At 45.8% G+C, this 22,419-nt stretch overlaps 1 protein-coding gene across 4 annotated transcripts in view; it reads right to left on the bottom strand.

Annotated features, from left to right (window-relative positions):
- Vipr2 (vasoactive intestinal peptide receptor 2) overlaps positions 1-8,954 on the bottom strand; it is a 73,864-nt gene extending 64,910 nt beyond the window's left edge. For all 4 annotated transcript variants that reach the window (XM_074059753.1, XM_074059761.1, XM_074059765.1 and 1 more), the window contains exons 1-2: positions 8,744-8,954; positions 6,522-6,621 (exon numbers count right to left, since the gene is read on the bottom strand). In XM_074059753.1, coding sequence (XP_073915854.1) covers positions 6,522-6,621; positions 8,744-8,791 — 148 coding nt within the window. In that variant the 5' untranslated portion in view covers positions 8,792-8,954. The remainder of the gene's footprint in view (positions 1-6,521; positions 6,622-8,743) is intronic.
- Between the last annotated feature and the right edge of the window lie 13,465 nt (positions 8,955-22,419).

Below are 22,419 nucleotides of genomic sequence, written 5' to 3'. Positions count from 1 at the left end.
AGCAGCTCGATTCTGGGGTTCAGGTGGATCCTGTAGGCAGGAGCCATAGTCTGGGACTTGAGCTAACATTATACCACAATTCAGACCCAGAAATAACCACAGCTTCTAAACGAGCAAAAAGATTTTTCAAGGTAACATGCAGGCATCCAGATAGAACCTATATATATTTGAAAAGATGCTGAATTCAATAAACCCCAACACCAATATGCTCCAAACAGCCAAGACACTAACCATGTTGTGGGGCTTGCTGAGCCATCATCACCTGAGGCATAAAAGCTAACCACAGTCCTCAAGATAGGAGCCTCTGCCCCACACAGCTCCATGCAGACAATGGGCACTGAGGTGATGCATGTGAGCAAGAAAGGTCCAGGAAAACTGATGTGTGTGCTAAATGTCTGACCTCTGACTCATGCAACTGTTTGCTGGGCCTTTGCAGATAGCACTAAGTACCCTCAGAGACCCCTTCAGAGTCCACCATGGCTCAGGGCCTGGCTGGTGACACAGGAAGTCCAGGGCTGAGCAGAGTGTGAGAGGCTTTGCATGGGAAGTCCTTGGTGGCCAGCCCCATCTGGAGAGGACTCACAGTGTGGGAAATCTTGCCATCCTGATCCAGGGATAATCTCCCCTGGATTTATGATCAGGGTTTGGGTGACTTCCCAGGACTGTCCCAGGACATCTATCTGCAATGTTATGACTCACACACCCAGCAGGGTCTGACCCACAGCTAGGATGGAACCAGCCCAGGCAAGAAGACCCTGGCATGACCTCCTCCAAGTCCCTGTGAGTCCAGCCCCTTGTGAGAAACAATGCAGTGACCACAGGTGTGGCCAGAGCTGTGCCACCGTCCACGGGACCAGAGGACTGTGATGTAGTGTGGCACCTGGGTCCCAGAGGTTGGCATTCAGTGATGTCATCAGCTCCCTGACCTGCCTTAGCGCAAAGACACCTCCCACCCCCATCCTCCCAGGTCCATGACCCCCAGGAGTAGTTCTGAGCCCAGACTCTTGTCATGCAGGACTGGCTTGTCTCCGAGGTGAGTGGAGTCCTACAGCCAGAAATCCCTCTCTCCTCTCTAGTTAACCCTCACTCTTCTCCACCCTTTTCTGTGCAAGAGGGAACATAGGCTGGTCCTACTGCCCTCCTTCTGTGCCCTGCTGGGTCCACTTCACCTCTCCTTTCTGCAGCCCTCCTGTGTAAGAAGGGCTAAGACAGCCCCAAAGAAGGCACTTTCCCTGGACTCTGAGCTGGCTTTCTTACTCTGCAAGCAGTTCCTATGCTTGGGCCCTTCTTTGTCCTGTCTCCCTGCCCTTTGGTGTCTGCCCTCTTGATCTGTGGAATTGGCTTCTAAGAGTTCCTTTTCTCCATCAGATGATGAAGGAACATCTTCATCTCCCTCCTAGAATGCTACTTGATGGTCAAGTTTCTACTAACTGCTCTGTGAACCTTCCTGAGATAAGCTCACACCGGCACTTGGCTTCTCCATAGTCCTCTGTGGGTCTCCTCCCTCTGGCTGTGCACAACCACTCTGCACTCCTTCCTATTTGTGCCAATGTTCCCAGTTCTGCTTCTACCTCCTCTCTATGGCTGAGCTTGGCCTGCACATGCTTCCCCCATCTCACCACTCGCCTGAGGCCCAGGACAGAGCCAGCACAAAGCACTGGTGGAAATTTCTTCCCTCCCTCCTCAGAGCTCATCACATTCTAGTGTAAGCAGAGCATGCTGTGCACAGCTTTTAACTCCCATGGCACCTTCTGCAGGACTCGCCCTGTGGAGGGTGCCCTGGGGCATAGCATGGCTGTGTGCTAACTCCTCACTGCAGCTTGTGAGCCACACTGGTGCACAGCCCCAAACCCTGGTCCTCTCAAAGTGGTCTCTGTCTTGGCCTCTGCCCTGCCTTTTTCACTGGAAGGATGGAGATGAAGTATGGTACAAAGAAGCTCACCTCCCAGCACCTGAATGGCTGGGTACTGGGGATACTCTGGGTCATGGAAAGCAATGTCTCTCAAGCCAGTCTCCTTGTCCAGAGAGGCCACGGCTGCTCCTGTGAGTCCAGTTCATAACCAGAAAGGAGGGAACAGAGAGGCTTCTGCCAGGGGTGCGGCAAGGGAGGCAACACAGAGGAGCAAGCCAGAATCACCAAGCCTCAGAATGCAGAACCCAAGGCACTGTCCATAGAGGAATGCTGGAGAAAGGAAATGCTTTTGCCAAGCAGGGCATCAGCAGAAATACTCACCCAAGAGGCAGCTTAAGTCAAACACACAGACCAGGAAACTGAACAGGACTTAGAATCAGCTAGTGGACTTGAGCCATCGAGGGAGGCTCCTTTCCTTTGAGGCATATGCTAAAGAGGGAGATGACTGATGCCTTCCAGAACATGCCACTCTAATAGGCAACAGTTGTAGAAGGCGATGTGATAAGGGATAATGACCTGCAAAGGCCTCTCACCTTTAGCTTGACAATCTCACCCAGGGGTGACAAGTGCTTGGCTGCCAACTAGAAGACTGGGACCCTTCATTCTGACTAAGCAAAATAGGTCTCAGGTATCCCCTCACCTTGTTCTGGCTAGCTGCACTGTTACCTGCACCATGTGTCCACTAGTGTCACCACTGGGACAGGGATGTGACACAGCTTTCCCAATACCCTGGTACCCAGAGAGGCCTTCACTGCGCACTAGCATCTGATTAGTAACTTGAAGTCAAACCTCAAATGTTGGTAAAGTATTTTATTCTCATGAACAAGACAGTCACCAGGACATTGTAGCAGCAAAATATTAGATGCCTAAAAGTCCAGAAGCCTGGGAGAGACAAAAGGAATGCATTAGAATAGCATACTACTCTTAAGGAGAATATATGGACCAGTGCAGAGTAGTCTCCAAATGTACTGTTAAAATTAAAAACTGAAACAGAGCAAGATGCCAATTGAAGCAAATGTGCGCATGGCTTCTGAGTGAGATGAGGGGCACTGTGTGGTGTCTCCAAGGGCACAAGAGGACTTTCTGTAGCAGAGAGGACTGGTGTGGGAACACTTCTCATCACATATACTTCTTATCCGTATTTGATGGGCTCAAAAATCATTTAATTTCTAATGTGGGAATTTTCACTAATTCCTCCAGCAAAGTTTTTAAAATATCTTTTCAAGGGCCAAGTGCTCTATAAGATTTGAGAGATGTAACAGAAAACAAGATGTTTTCTCTCCCTTAAGGACATCAGAATAAAGGAGCAGTGATCACAATGATCTGTGGTCACTGGGGTGACTGCACAACATGCCTGGATAATAAAGGAAGGATGGAAGTCACCAGGCCAGGCCTTGAGACTTTACATGTGTGTCTTGTGAAGAGGCCCTACCCACCCACATTCCACCACTCTTCTGAGGATGTCTGCACAGCAAACAGCCTTGGGAGACAGGTTCTCTGGGCCGCCCCAATAATTACGGCACCTTTCTCTCTGAAGTCTTGGCTCCTGTGGATCTTGGGCTTTCCTAGGCTGGGGCTGCTCAGCAAGCAGCTGCTTGCTCTGAAGGGCTCCAGGGTACTCAAGAGCAAAGGAAACCTTGGGACATGGAGCTTGGGCTGTTTGCAGTGTAAGGAGCTGAGAAGTGTGCATCTCTGGCCCAGCATCTGGGTCTTCTGTCAGCATCCCTGAAGCTTCAGCTAGCTCCATGTTAGCGTCAAGTGAGGAACAATCGCAAACCCTCACAGCTCCTGACATGAAGGTCAAGGTAGTCTAGTCTCTGTTTAAAATAAAGTCAGTTGTTCAGTGATTTCTGTGGCTTGTTCCTAAGCTGACCTTGGCCATCTTGCCTGCTCCAGCTGGGTGTCTCTGCCTGTGGTGTACAGAAGGGGCTGCAGAGATACACAGGCAGCGTCTCTGTTCGGTCAAACCCCAGCGGGTAAGAGGTGACACAAGGGCTCCTAAAGGCTGCCTTCCTGCCCTGCTTGGGCAGAAACCCAGGCAAGGTTGCCAGGGATGCCCTTCTGCCTTAGCCAGTGAGAGTCCCACCTGGGCGTCTGCTATAGCCTTACCCATTTGTGGCCTTGGAGGGCCTGATCCACACACATACTGGCAAGATTAAGTTGGTCATGGTGATGAATCAATATTAAGTGGCAAAGCTCAAATCTCTCCTTGGGTTCCAGAGGGAGTCCTTTAGAGGAGTTTAGAACCGATACTGGTTTTTGTCAGCATTTGTTACATGATTTCTGCTTTTTTTGACTCATAATGTGATAGAGGAATATTTCCATGCCAGTCTTAAAGAAATTACCTCACTAGAATTGATAATAGTTTTTTCCTGGTTTCTGGCCCTCTTTCCCACCAATTCCTCAGCTTCCACAGACCCTGAGGGCTCAGCAGTAGAGGCAAACATCTACTCCTGTCCTGTGGCCTGGTCCCACCAGAAGGCTCACTCAGTCCTGTCCCCATGTAGGCTCTGGCTCCCATCACCTACTGCATCTTCATCCTGGAAACCCACTGCTATTTATAACCTTGGCATTCAAGCCTGCATATTTCAGAGAGTAGAAAGAACTGTGGACACAGGCTGTCTCGTAGAAAGCTGCAAGATGGCTGGGCTGATGGTCAGCTCTGCTTCTCTCCCTGGGATGGTTGCTGGTGACCAAGCACTTCTTTCAAGCCAAAAGATGGAATGAGTCAGATACACGTATTTTTGCTATAAGCTAAAATGGAAAGCAAGAATCTTCAAAATAAGATGATATCCAATCAGATGCTTGTGATTGCAAGTAAACCAAGTGGGTTTCCCCACTGTGCCAAACAAGGAAGACATCCTACAGTCAATCTGAGTTGCCATGTTCCTCTGCCACTAGGCACCGAACTGAGTGAGCGGTGTCCACAGACTCCACCTGGGACCCAGAAACTCAGGAGCCCGATGTGGTTCACACACACTTTGTCTATAAAAGGAGCCTGGCAAACGTTTATTAGAATGCTCATTTATCCTTAGGAGGGTGCCGGCAAGTCCCAGCCATGCGGTTAAGTATGAGGCCAGCCATTGTGCTGAGAGCCAGTTCTGGGGCAGTGCTGGCCACAGAGGTCTGTCCAGCTCCCACAGAACTTTAAAAAAAAAAGTATTGTTAGCAAACCTTTTAAAAATTGTAATATTTTACATAAAATTTGCATTTCTGATAAACCATCTGAAAATTGGAAGCTAGGCTATTTGGAAGCTGCATTTCCTTAGGAAAAAGCCAGCTGGCACCAGGAGGGCTATCCCTTCCTGGACCCCCCATAACATGATTCCAAAGCCTGTCTTCTCAGTCTTGCTTTCCTGACTTGCCTGAATTTTCACTGAAAGAAGCTGATTGCAGAGTGCAGAAGACTTATCCATGTCTCATCTGTCGTGGTCAGATGTCAGCTTGAGCTCTTCAAGAGCTGGCCCTCTGCAGGTGCTGCAGAGTTGAGTTACTGAACTCACATTCTCTGGACAGAGTTCAGCTACACAATTTGGAGCGTGTGGTCATCAGAACCATGTGTGCATCTTGAAATTGCAGGTCTTTAAAGCTGAAGGAGCCCCGAACCCAGAGTTCCAATTTTTAGACAAGGAGATGGAGGTGCAAGGAGTCTAAGAAGGGCAAAGATGGCTACTGTAACAGTTAGACCTGCTCTCTTCAACCTGGGAGCCTACTGGCTAATATGTGAGATATGGCCCAGATGCCATCGTGCTGTTAAATTCAAGAAATACACTAGGTTCTACAACTTGGTATAAAAGAGCATGAAAATAATAACTATATTGATTCTAAATCAAATGATAAAGAATTAGATATATTCAGGTAAATGTAAAACACATTATTAAAATTAATCTCGCCTGCTTCTATTTTACTTATTTTAATATGGTCACTAGAAAATTCAAATCGGCTGTGTGACTTGTAGTTGGTTTGAGCTGGTCTAGAAGAGAGCTCAGGTTCTGTGACCTGGATTGTTTTAACAGAATTTGATTTTAATTTGGGGATAAAATCATGGCATGGAGCAGAGAAAGAGAAAGCACAGGACAAAAAGTGTTGCTTCTTCTGGTAAGTGGGGTGCTGCCCCAGAGCCTCCTGGAACCCATGAGGGGCCTGGGTAAAATTCATGGTGTCCCAGCAGCCCACTGTCCAACTTAGGACAAAATGGACAGGTTTACAGTATTTACAATAGGTCTGTCTTCAGGCAAACCAAAGTCCCACTTCCCTGTCTGCTTTCTGGTAAGTTTCCATCACTCTTAACTGCTCTAAAGTCACTGTGCTAAAGCTAAGATTTTAAAATTCAAGAATTCAGATAAATGCTCATTCCACAGAAAACTGGAGCTGCCTTTGCAAACCATAACAAAGCCCATGAACTTGTGTTGGTCACTGTTGCTGTTAAGGATTAAGGTTTTCTTTGAAAAGGTTTTGCATGAAGACCCTGCAGACACAATGCCTATCATAACACAGCAGAAACTGGACCTGTCTTCAATATGCAGGTGACCTCTGACCCCCAGTTAGGAGAGGCAGCTGTGAGGTATTTGCAGGACCAATGAGCAGACCCACCCCGTCTGCCACCTACCTCTGTGCTTTTCTGTTTGAGAGCTTAGAAGCTCTGCACATTTTGTTTCTTCCTCCTGTATTTCCAGATGAAACCGGCATTCTGGGTGGATGCTGCTCACCTGGTCACGGTTAAAAGAAATAGAAGTAACTAAAAGCTGCTCTAGAGGAAAGTCAAGCAAAAATCTACTAGAAGAGCCCAACCCTCACACAGTTCTAAGTGCTTTCAAACTAGAATTCATTTAAAGCAGCCATTTTCATTTTCCTGGCATGGTTATTAAAAAAACAAAACTTTACTATTTACTTTGTGAAGCTTTTATAAGACAAATATAAAACCCAATAGAGTATTTTTTTTCTGAGTAGAAAATACACTAACACACTACATTGTACATTGTTAGCATTAATTTAGGGCCAATAGAGCTCTTTAAACCCATAATTGTTCAATATTCAAACGCTTCCACTTCAAAGTCCCTGATTTGATTAAAGTAAATGCATGTTTATTCTTCATGACTATGTGCTATAGGCAGATGCTGGTGGCTCTCCGTGTTGACTGCAGAATGATGATAAGAAATGCTATGTTTGAAAGGTAGAGGACATCTAAAACGTAACCCTACAGGTATAGATAAAATTGCAATCACTTTGTCTCTAGAACAGGTTGTAGAACAGGTTGAAGAGCTTTTCAAAAAGATTAGAGGGATGAGGACGGGCAGAGCTGAGAGAACCATAGAGCTGTGGCTCCACAGATGGACAATTTCTAGTCAGGCTCCATCCTGATATCTCAGATGCTCTGTAGTCATCAGTGTGGTTCATTAACACGATGTGAAACAGAGCTGCATGGGGTTCAGTCTCAGAAGACATTGTTCTCTCACCTCTGCTTTCACAAAGGTTCAAATTCTGTTTCTAAACTTCTGCCAGATCTCCACAAGGACCTACATCTGGGCTAGAGCTGCCCCCAGCTGCTGACCAAGCTAGCGTTCTAGTGTTATCTCTCGCTCTCTTTCTAACCAAAATTTTGCTTTTATGAAAACAGTGATGAAAGAGAATCATACTCTTGGCCATCTTATCCTACTATTGATATGTCAATTAGAATTCCAACGGAGAATAAAATTTCCTAACAGAATTAAAAGGACAAACTTAATGATGCATTCTTCCACATTTAGATTAGACTCCAGGTTTGTCAGTTTTACCAGTTCTTTATGAACAAATCAATGGTATAAATTTCAGAATTAATGAAATTGTATTTAAAAAGAAAAAAATAAGGTATTAAAAGCAGCACACATCTAACGTTCCTTCCCGGAGTATGCGCAGCGAGGCTTATGCGGGGCATCAGAGTTTAAGGCGGCAGCACAGTAATTCCCTAGGCTCTTCAGCCCTAGCTAGTGTGCTTCTCCTGTATGGCTGCCAGCTGCGCCTCACAGAAACCAGGGGCTGACAGGTGGAGGGGGTCCCGAAGTTTCGTCAGCAGTTACAGCTTTCCCTGCACAATTCCCAAGCTGAGGGCTGGAAGTGGATCCATCAGCGGCCGCGGGGCTGAGCGCACGTAAAGCACGTGCGTGCCACACGCGTACGGCTCTCATGCCGGGAAGGAAAGCAAGAAGTAGGGTTCAACCCTTTCCCCCCAAGAAAGGGTAGAATTCCCGAGAATTATATAAGGTAGCAATATGACTCCTTTAGCAAACTTCTCTTCAATTTATCATTTCCTACGACTCTCTTAAAAAAAAAAATTTCCAGAAGGAAACTTTCTTAGTCACCTCACGTCCCCTGTGACACACACTAAAACAGATCCAAGCCAGTAACAAGGACCAGGAGGTGGAAGAAGTACTTAACAAAAAGCAACTCCAATTTCTCTCGGAAGAGAAGCCTGCGCAGGTGGCAGCGGCCGCCCGGCGAGCAGCAGCTCAGGGACCGCAGCCGGGGCGCACGCCCGGCCGGGAGCCTGAAACTCCGCTGGGTGTCAGGAAGGACCCGATCCCGCTTCAGGCGAACCCGGGACGGCGGTGGGAAGGGGCAAAGTGCCAACGCACCTCCCCAGGCCGGCCCCAATGTCCGGCGGCGGGAGCGGTGCCGGATCGTCACGCTCTGATGCGGGAGGCCAGAGGCCCCCGCGCTACCCCGTTCCCCTCCAGGACCGCCGATCGCCTGCCTCGCACCCGGACTCGGTGCGGCCGGAGAACGAGCCTCTTCGGGAAGGGGTCCCCGGCCCGGGGCGGAACGGGAACGGGATCCGGATCCGGGCGCACTCACCGGCACCAGCAGCCAGCAGCAGCAGGTCAGCAACGCGGGCGCCCTCATCACCGGCTCAGCGCGCCGCCTCTGTCCCGAGCGCCCGCGGCCGTGCGGGGCCAAGCATGGGCTCCAAGCTCGGCCCCAGCGCCGCGCCTCGTCCCTCCGTCCCCGCTGGGAATGCGCTCACCGCCCTCCTCGCGCCCGGGTGCCCCCGGCGCCCCTGCACCCCTCTTCTCCGCCTAGTGCCCCCGCACCGCTTCTCCCCGCCCTCTCCTCGCTGCTCCCCCCGCACGCCCCTGTGCTCCTCCCCTTCTCTTGATCCCTGCACCTCCCTCCTCTCCCTCTACTGTTCCCCCCCCTTCCCGCACCCCTTCTCACCCTTCACCCTTGGCTCCCACCTTTTGTTCCCTGCCGCCCCGCCGAACCCATTTGGTGACCCCCTTCGGTGGCTGGAGGTGCTGGTGAGATGATGCTCACAGGGCGAAGAGCACTGCGCCGCCCACCTTCAAGTGTGCCTCCCCTGTGAACCGCGAGGGCGCAGCCACCTGTTCCCTTCTTACCAATACCCTGAAGACCATTCCCCAAAGGGCCGAAAACCCATCGGGGGCTGCCTTAGGAGCCAGTGGAGTTGCACTAGGTAACTGAAGCATAAGTGGGGAGGCAACTTGGCCTCAACAGAGGAAATCAGATCTGACAGAAAGTTGGAGAAAATCCAACCTCGCAAATGTAGGTCCTGGTCCATACGTGGCTGATGGGCCTGGGAAGTCGCTCTTACCCCAAATCTGGTGGCGTGGGTGTGAGGGGACTGGGTCTGGAGATCCCTGGTTAGGGACTTGGAGGGTTGTGTGTCTTGGGCCTGAGATAGGACAGTCTAGGGAAGAGCAGGTCCTTATTCAGCAAATGGAACAGTACTAGAATTGAGAAATAAAGCAGGCAGTTTTTGTCTTGACTTACTCATAAGTAATTTCAAATCCAAAGAAGAATAAGAATAATACATAACATACCCCTTACCCTTAATGTGGACTCAGCCACTAATGTTTTCCTCCCTGAGTTTATCATTTGTGTTCTCTGACACTTCCTAGGTATGTCCTCCATCTGTCTAGCTCTCTCTGTCTGCTATCATCTGTCTATATCTCTATCAATGTCTACCTAGTGGGGAACACTTAGAAAATAAGACCTGAACATTAGGTTTGCTGCTTGGGATCCGGAAGTTTGAGCTCTGGCTATCATTCCACTAACATTCTTTCTGGCTATTCCTTGCTGGGCAGGCAGTGAGCTTGGAGCTATCTGTACATTTCAAAATCTTGGGGACCCCTGGCCTCCACCTCAGAGACACTGTGAGTATGGGTACTTGTGGGAGCCTGCACCCTAGAAGTCACTGCACTGGGTGCACCAGGTAAAGATGGGTGAGATTCGGGGGCTCTTCCCCATAGAGTTCATCTCAGGGATGTGATTTGAGGGAATGATTGCAGTGGAGACAGGTGGGGTTCATCTTTCCTGAGGGGATGAAGGAGTGAAAGTCAAGACTTGCCGAAGGGTCATCCAGTTGAGAGCAAGGATGGGAGGAAGGGCATCCATCAGATGGAGTTCTTGAGTAGAGGGACCCTGACGAACGCCCATTGTCCTGCGATCAAGTTGGAACGTGACCCCTCAGGAGGCTGAGAGCCAAGGGCCTGAACCCAAGCAGACCAGGGTCAATGTTGCCCATGAGTCAATACGTCAGAGGCTCCAACCATCTGGGTGCTCCCACTTTGCCCAGAATTCTCACTGTTCCTCCACAGGTGGGACTGGATTTGCCAGTGAGAGGTCACTCTGTGTCTTCCAGGGTCTCTTTAGTTTCATTTCTGGCTGTCCTGTTCTGGTGCAGGGAGCCTGTGCGGTGGAACAGTGCACCTGCAGGTGGGGCTGGTGGTCTGGGATGGGACCTCACATGGCTCTATCTCCTATGCCTTTGAAGCCTGCTCTGACCACTCCTCAGCACCTCTACCTGTCTGTTAAGTTTCCCCATCTCTCTCACCCTTTCACACCCATCAGCTGATGGCACCTCCCACACCTGTGGCTGTCTGGGGTTCTAGGCCGAGCTCTGATCACAGAGAATCAAATCTTTAATGAATGACCACTGTGTGTCCTCCCCAGAAGAGAACTGAGGCCTAGTGACTCACAGGGAAGCCTTGGGCCTCAGGATTAGAACAGATCAGAGGGATACTTAAAAGTGGACCATCAGTCAGTTAAAAGTGGACCTTATGCTGGTCCTGTACATCTCCAAAGGAGGAAGTACCCTCCATAGAAACCCAAGTGAGGCCCAGATGAATATTGGACTTTGGGGATGCCCTCTAATTATGGACCACTGGGTTGGACAACAGTGATTTCTGGAATGTCCAAGCTTACAGGACCATTTTCAGCTTGTGAAGATCTTGCTGTTGAGCCTTGTAATAACCTCCATTTAAAAAAAATTACTTTTCTTTCTTCACATCCAGTAGAAAGCCTGGATGTTGGAGAACTTCATTAGCTCAATTCCTTTCCCCACTCCCAGCTGTGGAATTCCACAGGAAGCAGCAGGTAGTCAGGGAGCAGTTGGTGATGGACAGCCTTTCTGGGCCTGGTCCTCTGTGATGGTTTCAGCACCTCTCGGCATCCGTGGCTGGGGACTGCTGTAGTACCCAGGGCTGATGCATGCCTGGTGCATGGCCCACACATGTCTGCATGTGTGCTGTGTTTGTGTCCAGCTGTGAAGTGGAATTCCTAAGATACACTTGGCCTACTTCTCAAGATGATTTGGAGCTTAATTAAGTCAAATGCCAGCCTTGGGATGCCACCACCAACTTCCAAGCATCTAGCTGTGTAGTGCTGCTGCAGGGATGCATCCCTACAGGTGACACAGACTCTGGCAGGGGTCCCTCCTCAGGGTAGGATCCAGCCCTGCTGTTCGCACCTGACTGGCACATTGAGGGAGTGGACTCATCAGCACTGCCCCTAGTACCATGTGCCCAAGACCAGCAGGTCCATGTTCTTTTCCAGCTGTTAGGAAACTCTTGCTGTGGACTAGCAAAGCTGTGGCTTCCTTTAAGCAAAAAATCTCTTCTCCCACTCAGTCTGCAGCTGGCCCAATGAGAAGGGCCTGGAATTCCTATTTAAGGGCATAGCCTGGTGCCCCTGGCATGGAGGATTCTGAGTGTACCTTCTTGAGCTGTTGATGCCTCTCCTGGTCCTGCATTGCTGAGACCCCTCAGTGGCAGTGACACCCTCAGTGACAGCCCCTTTGATGAGATGCAAATGCTGCTTCTCTGCATTGGCCTCGTGGATGCCCTGGCCCAGCCTCTGCAGTGGACGGCTGGCTGCAGCCTCACCTCCTGGCCTCTTGTGAGCAAGATGCCATCTTTGCCTCCTTAAGGAGACACAGGACAAGCTCTGCAAATGGATCTTCGGGCAGTTTCACTTGGTATGAGGGAGGGAGAAGCACCCACCAGCCTCCGCACAGGGTAGTTACTGTTCTCTGCCTTCTGTGCGAGCCTAGACAACTTGGCTTTCTCTAAGGTGGCCTGTGCTATGGGAGGGCTCCAGACTGACACTGGCTGAGGCCTTTCTGGGGTTGCTTTCTGTGCAGACATTCTGTCAATAGCCTAGCACCTGACTCTGAAATGTGGGAATATTTGATTCCAACTGTGTTGACCTTTGGGGCTTAAATTCTAACAGCACTTGCCAAGTCACCTTTCATGTTCTGTCACAAAACGCCCAGTAAGTCTGTCTCACAGGCATTCAGACACACCTGGAGAGAGACTTGTTCCCCAAAGAGGTGTCTAGGAGAGGAGCCAAGGTGACCGCGGACAAGAAACATCCAAAGTCTAGCTTTCAACAAACTTTATGTTTTAGAGCAGCTGTATGTTCAGAGAAAAATTGAGCAGAAAGCACAGAGAGCACCCATTGCCCTCCAGTTTTCCCATAGGCTTATATTGTGACGTCTTGTACTGCACATTGGGTCCAAGGTCTACATTGCGGTTGGCTCATGGTGGTGTACATTTTATGAGTTTGGACAAACCTGTAATGACATGTGTCCCCCAGCACAGCATCATACAGAGTAGTTTCACTGCCCTGAAAGTCCTCTGCGTTCCACATATTCTTCCCCCAGTCCCTGGCAACCACTGAGTTTTTCAGTGTCAGAAATGAAATCATCCAGATTATAGCCTTTTCAGACGGGATTTGTCCACATTAATATGTGTTTAAGGGCTCCTCTGTCTTTTCAAGTCTTGATAGCTCATTTCTTCTTAGTGCTGAATAGTATTCCTCTGTGTGATGGACACATTTATCCGTCACCTGCTGACGGTTACCTCGGTTGCTTCCAGGTTGTGGCCACTATGAATAAAGCTGTGTTGTCGGGTGCCGGTGGCTCACACCTGTAATCCTAACTTCTCAGGAGGCAGAGATCAGGAGGATTGTGATTCGAAGCCACCCCCAGGCAAATAGCTCGTGAGACCCTATCTTGAAAAAATCCAACACAAAAAAGGGCTGGTGGAGTGGCTCAAGGTGTAGGCTCTGAGTTCAAGTCCCAGTTCTGCAAAAAAAAAAAAGCTGTGTTAACATTTACAGGCAGGTTTTTGTGCAGAGTAAAAGTTTTAATTTCTAGGGGTAAACATCAAAGAGCATGAGTGTTGGGTCCAATGGCAGGAGGAGGTTTAGTTCTGTAAGAAACTTCCAAACTGTCTTACAAAGTGGTGGCACCATCTTGTGTTCCCACCAGCAATGACCAGCAAAGAGTCCCTGTGGCTCATATTCTCACCAGCTGTGGTGTTGACAGTGTTCTGGGTTTTGACCTTTTTTGGTATTTTGTTGCTGCTTTAATTTGCAGTTGTCTGATGACATGAGATGCACATGGCTCTTCATAGGCTTATTTACCATTTCTAAGTCTTCTTCAGTGAAGGTCTGCCCAGATTTTGTAAGCTTTGAAAACTGTTTTGTTTTCATATTGTGGAGTTTTAGAGTTCTTTTTATTTAGGATGCTGTTTCCTTTTCAGATAGGTGGTTTGCAAAGAACTCCTCACAGTCTGCAGCTTGTCTTCTCATTCTCTCAATGGCATCACTTGCAAGGCAGAAGTTTTTAATTTTAATGAAGTTTAGTTTCACAAGTTTTCCTCCCTTTTGTCATATTTTTGGCATAGTTAAACAGTTGTCACCAAAGTCAAGGTCACCTACATTTTATCCTGTTATCTTCTAGGAGTTTTATAGTGCAGCATTTGCATTTAGGTTTCTGATCCACTTTGAGTAACATGGTGTAAGGTTTGTGTCTGGATTTGGATTTTGAATGTGGATGTCCAGTTTTCTTAGTATTGTTTGTTGAAAAGACTATCATTGCTCCATTGAATTCCCTTTGCTCCTTTGTCAACAGTCATTGACCATATTCATGTTGGTCTGTTTCTGGGTTCTCTGTTCTCTTCCATGGATCTACTTGTCTATTTTTTTTTCCAGTTCCTCACTGTCTTGATTACCATAGCTTTAGAGAGTCTTGAAGCCAGGTAACATCAGTGTTCCAGTCTTGTTCTTCTTCAATATTGTGTTGGCATTCTGAGTCTTTTCCTTTCATATAGATTTAGATCAATTTGTGAATACTCACAGAATAATTTGCTGAGCTTTTGACTGGGATTCTGTTGAGTCTGTGTATCAGGCTGAGAACTGACATCTTGACAGATTGGGCCTTCCTATCCATGGACATGGAGTACCTCTGCATTTGTATAGATCTTTGATTTCTTTCATTATGTTTTGCTGCTCAGTTAACTTTTTTGATGCGAATGTTAACAATATTGTGCTTTTAATTTCAAACTCCAAACTGTTTATTTCTGGTATAGAAGAATGCAGTTGACTTTTGTATATTGTAATTTTATGCATGCAACTTTGCTCTAATCACATATTGGCTTGAGAATTAAAAATTGTTTCTTTGAAATTGTTTTGCATAGACAAGCATGTAACCTGTAGACCAAAACACTTTTATTTCTCTATATCATTCTGTATATCTTTCTATTTTTTTGTCTGATTGAATTATCTAGGACTTCCAGTACAATATTGAGTGGATGTGGGGACAAGGGGCAACATGTTTTATTCCTAATCTCAATGGAAAAGCACCTAGCTTTCACATTAATTATGAGAATGATTGTATTTTTTTTGGTAGATAATCTTTATAAAATTGAGGAAGTTCCCTTCAATTTCCCAGTTTGCTGAGGGTTTTTAAAAATTTATTGTGAATGTGTGTTAAATCTTGTTAAAACCCTTTTCTGCATCTATTAGATATTATGGTAGGATTTATTTTCTTTAGCCTGTTGATATGATGGAGTATATTAATTGATTTTCAAATGTTAAACCAGATTTGTATACCAGGAAAAACTGCCACTTGGTCATGGTGAGTAATATTTATTTGGATTTGATTTTGTAATATTTTGTTGAGGAAGTTTGCTTCTATGTCATGAGTGATACTGGTCTGTAGTTTAATTTTATCATAATGTTTTTGTCTGAATAAGTTTAGTTTTCCCTCTGCTTCAGTTTTCTGGGAGAGATTGTGAAGAATTATTATAATTTCTTCCTTAAATTTTTGGTAGAACTCACCAGTGAATGAACCCATCTGTACCTAGTGCTTTTTGTGTTGGAAGGCTGTTAATTGTTGATTCAGCTCACTTAAAAGATAATAGATCCACTCAGATCATCCACTTTTCTTTATATGTTTTAGTAGATTGTGTCTTTCAGGGAAATGGTTTGTGTTATTCGAGTAACCAAATGTGTGAGCATAGAGCTGTTTGTTATATTCTTTGTTCTTCTAATGTCCCTTGTATTGGGTAGATGGCCTCTCTTTATTTCTGATATTAGTAAACGTGGCTTTTCTGTTCTTAGTTACCTTCTAAGAGGTTTATCTGTTTGACTGATTTTTGCAAACAACTTGCTTTTGGCTTTGTTATTTTCCATTTTTTATTTCATTGACTTTTGCTCTATTTTTTATGTCTTTTTCTGGGCTTACTTTGGGTTTGATTTGCTCTTATTTTTCTGGTTCCTTAAGATAGATAACTGATTCTAGATCCTAGATCTTTGTTCTTTTCTAATGTGTGCATTCAATGCTACAAATTTTCCTCTAAATGCTGCTTTCCCTGAATTCTGCAAATTTTGATAACTTGTATTTTCAAGTTTGTTTATTTCAAAATATTTTTAAAACTTATTATAAGGGCTGGCTGAGTGGCTTAAGTGGTAGAGCACTTGCCTAGCAAGTCTGAGGCCCTGAGTTCAAACCCAAGGACTGCAAAAAAGCCAAACAAAACAAAACAAAAAACTTAAGACTTTGTCTTTGGCCTTATATACTTAGAAGTTTGTTTAATCTGTCAGTGCTTTAAGGGTTTCCAGGTGTTGTCTGCTACTGATCTCTAGTTTAATTCTGCTATAGTTTGAGAGTCTATATTGTAGGATTTTTTTCTTTTAAATTGGCTGATGTGTTTTGTGGCCCTAATGTTGTCTGTGTTGGTGAATATTCCACATGAGATTGAGGAAAATGTGTCTTCTGCCACTGTGGAATGAAATTTTCTGCCAGTGTTAATTAGATCCAGTTGATGAAGGCACTGCCCAGTCCCTCACTGCATGGTTACTGCATTTCTGCCTGCAGAGCCTGTCCATTTTTGATGGAGAGTGTCACAGGGTCCCAAAGGAGAATGGGTTCACTGTTTGTCCTTGCCATCCCACTTGTGTGTCTTGATGCTCTGTTGTTAGGCACATAAAAATTAAGGACTGTTATGTCTTTGAGAATTGACTATTTAATCATTAAGTAATGTATCTTTACTCCTGATAATTTTCCTTATTTTGAAGTCTGTTTTGTCTGAAATTAATATAATCAGTCTCACTCTCTTCTGTTTACTATTAGGGTGACGTACCTTTCTTGTTAGTGTTGTCTTTAACATGTTTCTTTATACTTAAGGTGGATTTCATGTATATGCATATATATAGACATACAGTTAGGTCTTGTTTTTAATCCACTCTGACAATCTCTGTCTTTAATTGGCATATTAATGATTGATACTTAATGTGGTGATTGGTACAGTTGGGTTAACATCATATCTGACTGTTTCTATCCTTTGCTTATTGAATTTTAACCTGCACTCTTTTTCTTCCCTTTCTGGTTTTAATTTAGCATTTTATGTGATTTACTTTCTTCTCTCTTGAATATCAGTTATCTTTTTTTTTTACTATTTAGTACAAAATGATTGCCTTGAGCTTGCAGCATACAATGACAATTAACCAAGTTGCTTTTGGATAACACTTGTCTACTTCATGAGCATCATCAGTACTTTTTAACAAAGAATTCATTCCCAACAACTTCTGTCACTCAGTTCACTTATCCATAAGCAAATTGCCAAATACTTTTGCTATTATTATTTTGAACAAACTGTTATCTGTTTTATCAATTAGGAATAAAATTTAAAATATTTTATTTATTTTCATTTATTCCTTCTCTAACACTCTTCTCTTTATGTAGGTTTGAGTTTCTGACCTCCATCATTTTTCTTCAGTCTGAATAACTTCTATTAACAAGTTCCTTCAATTTTTGTTTGTCTGAGAAAGATTTTTTCACATTTGCAGATCAGTTTTGTTGGATACAGAGTTATAGGTTGGTAGGTTTTTCTTCTTTCAACATGTTAAATATTTCACTCCACTATTTTCTTGCTTGCATGGTGTTTGGAGATAAGACAGATGTAATGCTTTTGTTTTTGTGGTAGTGGGGTTTGAACTAAGGGCATCACACTATCTAGGCAGGTGTTCTACTACTGAAGTCATGCCCCCAGCCCTTTTTTGGCTTTAGTTATTTTTTAGGTAGGGGTTTGACATTTTTGCCTGGGGTTGGCCTTAGACCAAGACTCTCCTAACCATGCCTCCTGTATAGCTGGAATGACAGGCATGACTGCTACACTGAGTTATTGGATGAGATGGGGTCTCACTAACTTTTTTGCCTGTGCTGGCTTTCAGCCATGATTGTCCCAATATCCATCTTCTGAGTAGCTGGGATTATAGGAATGAGCCACTGTGCCTGACCAGTCTGATGTAATTCTTAACTTTGCTCCTTTATATAAGATTTTTGCTTCTCCATCTTCTTTCAAGATTTTCTTTGTGTCTTTGATTTTTCTCATGTTTGAATATAATATGCCCAGGTGTAGTTTTTAATGTTTATTCTGCTTGGTGTTCCTCTGAGCTTCCTGGATCTGTGATACCACCATTATTTTTGAATTTTTCTGTTGTTATTGCTTCAAATATTTTTTCTGTTCTTTATTTCTCTCTTTCTTCTTCTAGCATACCTGTTTTGTGTATGTTTTACCTTCTGGAGTTGTCTCATGGTTCTTGGATATTATATTCCAATTTCCTTTTGTTTTTTTTTTCTTCTTTGCCTCTCACTTGCGGAGGTTTCTGTTAGCATTGCTTTGAGCTCACTGACAGTCTCTAGCTGAGTCCAAGAGCATTCTTCATTTGGTTAATTATCATTTATCGTTTCCTTTTGATTCTTTCTTTGAGGTCCACTCTCTTACATTGCCTGCATGTTCTCACATGTTGCTTCCTTTACCATGAGGAGGACATACTCATCCTAACTGCTCAAAGTTCCTCATCTGATGAGTCAACACCCCTGCCGTGGCTGGCTCTGATGCTTGTTCTGTCTCTTCAAACTGTGTTTTTATCTGTTAGTACCTTTTAGTTGAAATCTAGACGTGACATTCTGTGTAAAGAGAAATGAAGTGGATAGGTCTTTACTGAGAGGTTTATCCAGCTGCACGTGAGGCTCCGTTTACTGTTTGCTGTGGCTGTAGATGTCAGAGGCCACAGTTTCCCTGGTGGTCTGTTTTTCTCTGCTTTCTGTAGGTTTCCCTAGAGGCTTCTTCCTGATTGAGGTCTGATTCATGCAGTTCTTTTAGTTGTATTTTCCCGTTATTACACACAAGCCTATTGATACTCATGTGGTAGTGAAGCAGGGAAAGAAAGTATCCATAGCCCCTGCTGTAGCCCCTTCTGTGGCCTTCACAGATGCTGTTCAGTTTCTGCCCCTCCTAGGTGGGATGGGAAGGGGGCTGGAGTTGGAATTTTCTTCTCCAGGTCCCTGGGGAAGATCCTGGTTCTTAGTCTCTGCCCATCTCACTCTCCAGTTTGGGGGGCAGTGAGTACCCTATTGCCTCAGTTCTCTGATGGATGCAGGAACAGTTCAGTTTTAGGTCCTTCAGCTTTTTCCTTGTTGTGAGAGTAGGCCTGGTGGCTGCAAACCCCTCACATGATGGTCCAGAAACTGGAAGTATTTTGAAAGCTTTTTTTTTTCAAGCCAGAAGTAGGGAAGAACATAGAACAATATTTCATAAATGTGTCAGGCTACTTTTCAAAGTATTGTCTAGAGTGAGATCAGAGGGACTCTAACATCTACTCAGTGTTTGGTTAAATTTAGGGAGAACAGATCAACTGTTGATAAGCAGATTAACTCATGGATTGATGGTGAGGTTCTCTGTACTTTTGAAAACCTTAGTACCTTGGTAGTTATAATTACCAGGCAGGCTGAGCCTACAAGTTGACAAATGCAAGTTGAGGCTGAGGCTCACTGCTGCAGAGCACCCCAGCCTCTTGGAGGACATTTTTGCCTCTTGCTCCACTAAGTCCTGTGATTGGAGTTGAGAGCTATTGCAGCAGAAATGTGGGGAGGACAAAGCCAACACTCCACACCTTCCACAAGACATGTTCTGCAGGCCCTGTCTCATTCTTCTCATCTCTTGAGGTGAATTATCTCTAAATGGTGCAGTTGCCACTCAGTCAGCCACCCTGTAGCTCAGGTGACATTGTTGGCTGCTGTGTTCCCAGTGCATCCCACAGCAGGACCATGAGCATTCACCTAACTCCACCTGCCACTGCCCTTTCCTGCCCAGGTCTCCCAGGTCACCTTCAAACAGCCTGATTCCTTCCACATGAACCCAAATCACCTGGTGCCTCATCTCTTCCCTCACTTGGCTTTCAAAAGTCTCACATATGGCATCTGTATTTTGCACACCCAAGTCACTTGCATTCTGTACTAAGAAACAAAGTGGCCAGCAAGGGTGTAGATGCCACTCAGTGTGACAGGTAAAACAGACAAGGTGGTAATCCCTCCCCTCACCCTGGGTGCACAGACCCTGCTGCCCCCAGATTGCTTGATCCTGATGTGACTGTGAGCTGTTGCTGCAGAACACTGGCCCCTCCAGGTAGGTGCTGCCCCTTCGGGGGAGTGCATGGAGTGGTGAGAAGGGGCCCGGCTATAAGGCTTGGAAACAGAGCATTAGGTTGAGAAACCACGAAGGATACGACCTTAGACCAAATCTCACACCAGCTGGGAAGGGTGAGATTTAGTTTTGTGGAATTTCACCTGTCACCACAAAGCAGTGGTGAATAGTGCACATCCAAGTGCAAGGGGGTGCACTGGTGCTGGGAACCTGCCCACAGTGAGGGGGTCAGCCCAGGACACCAGAGTAGACCAGTAATGGCTCCTAGCAGCCTCCAGGTGGAGGGCGGGGAGGTATTTGTAGTCACAGGCTTTGCTGAACACCCCTCAGCCCTCCTTCAAAATGCACATTGATCATGATACCTTCCTGCCTCACATCCTTCTGGGGCTACTCTCTGTCTTAGAAGAACCATATCTTCAGTACACCTTTAAACAGGGTGACATACATCATGGTATGCCTGAGCCCCTTCCTGGTCCTTCTTTTGCCCCTGCATTGTTATAAATGTCCCTTATTCTCAGGAGTGTCCTGGTTTGAACATATCATATGAAGCATGAGGTCTGGACCCTCCCTGTGCAGTATCCAGGTCTCTGTGCTTCTGATTGGACAGCTTGGGAGATGCCGGCCCCTAGGCAGCACTCTCTTTCTTCCCATCAGGGCCAGGTGTTGGCCTTGGGAGGTCTGCCTGCTCCATTGTCAGTGAGCATCACATTTTTCCTTGTGGGGGAAGGTAAAGAGCTCAGTGCCAGAAGGAGAACCTCACCATGGTGACTCCATACCTTAGATCAGGAAAAGCAGTGGAGAGTGGCCCAGGGGTCATCGTAAGTGCTGAACATCAACAAATATGAGGGTGCACAGCCCTGGCCTCTCCCACTGGGGCAGGCAGGACTCATGTTTAAGCTCCCAGACTCTGCCCAGTTCTTCAGGAACTGACTTGCTCGCTCCTGACCTGATGGTGGCCAAATCATAGCTTCTCATACCCACTGTTCTTCAGGTTTGTCACCTTCTCTAGAACCATCTGAGCTCACTAGTGGGAGGCATACATAAACACTGTTTGTAGCATGAGTAAGTGAGTGAGTTCTTGCAATGACTCTTGGCTCTACTACTTTGGCCCACCTGGGCTGTCCTGGCCCTCATGGCCACTCTTGAGCAGTTCCTGGTCCATCACTGGATGCTGCAGGGTTGCTGGGTGGGTCTCTGAGGTCACAGCTGCCCCTCATGTCTGTCCCTCTTCCTCTCACTAAACAGAGGAATGCAGGTAACACCAAGCAAATGGTTGGCTTTCTTCCTCATTAGTGACGGAGACATCCTGTAGTGAGGTAGGCATGTCAGGAAGCATTTTAAAATATCATCTCATTTAATTCTCCTAGCTCCTTGGGATGTGGTTGCAGATTTTCTTTTCTTCTTTCAGTGAACTTCTAGGTTTGCCCTGACAACAGAGGCTGAGAATGCAGATCTGTCCTGATGAACCAGCACTCTCTCCAAGTGCATTTCTGAATGGCATTTCTGTTCTGAAATCCCTATTCAGTGAAACTTATCAGAAACATTAGAAGTGGTGTGAACACATGGAAGAGGCAGGACCCCCAGGAAACAACAGACAACACTCACTAACACCCACAAACTCTTAAATTGGAAGATACTTCCTGCTTTCTCCTCTACAGCGAGTGATTTATGTTAATCATAAAAACTTCAACAAAAAGAAAAGAGTGAAGTTGATTGTTCTTGCTCTATTTGTCTTTAAAAAATTGAACTTCTCCCTCAGTGCTCCTTTCTGACACCGCTCTGTGATGAAGGGAGCAATTTCAAGGTTGCAGATACATTAAAACTGTTTGCCGTGCAGGAGGAAATGGTTATAGAGAGAGGTGTCGTGTGTGAGAGGAGAAACAGCTTTCTTCTGATTTGTAAAGTACACAAGCTGCTCAGTATGAACAAGGTATCAGATGCCTTTTACATTCTGACCTGTGAGGAAGGAGGGGGTCCTGTGGCGAGGGTGACATAGCAGGTGGAAGGCAAGCCACAGGTGCACTAACACTCCCATCTCAGGAACAAGAGTTAAAGAAACACCCAGAGAGGGATTCCTGGAAGCACAATAAGCAGAAATGACTCTCTAATTGAGGAACAGATGGATAAATGGGGCCAAGTTTAAAAGTTTGGTTCAAAATGAATGGGGAAGAATAATTAATTACTCAAGTGACCTTTGCATAATTAATAATGTTCTCTTGGATATAATTAAAGTGAGGATTTTCTAAGCCAAATTGTTCTCAAGCATGAACTCACATAAAACCACAGCTTCTGAAACATCAAGAAATTTAAAAATATTAAAATATTAAAATATTGCTGTGTTTTCTTTGCTCTTCAGTCTTTTTCCTACTCTCTATCCTCTTTTATTAGGTCCTCTTCTTAATTCTAAATGCACTTTCAAGACGGTAGGCGAGGCAGAGGAGGCGGAGGTACATGGTC

Source organism: Castor canadensis, chromosome 2 (genome assembly GCF_047511655.1).
Source record: "Castor canadensis chromosome 2, mCasCan1.hap1v2, whole genome shotgun sequence".
Lineage (NCBI taxonomy): Eukaryota > Metazoa > Chordata > Mammalia > Rodentia > Castoridae > Castor > Castor canadensis.
The sequence above is the reverse complement of the archived record's forward strand: the minus strand, read 5'-3'. Positions and strand labels throughout refer to the sequence as shown.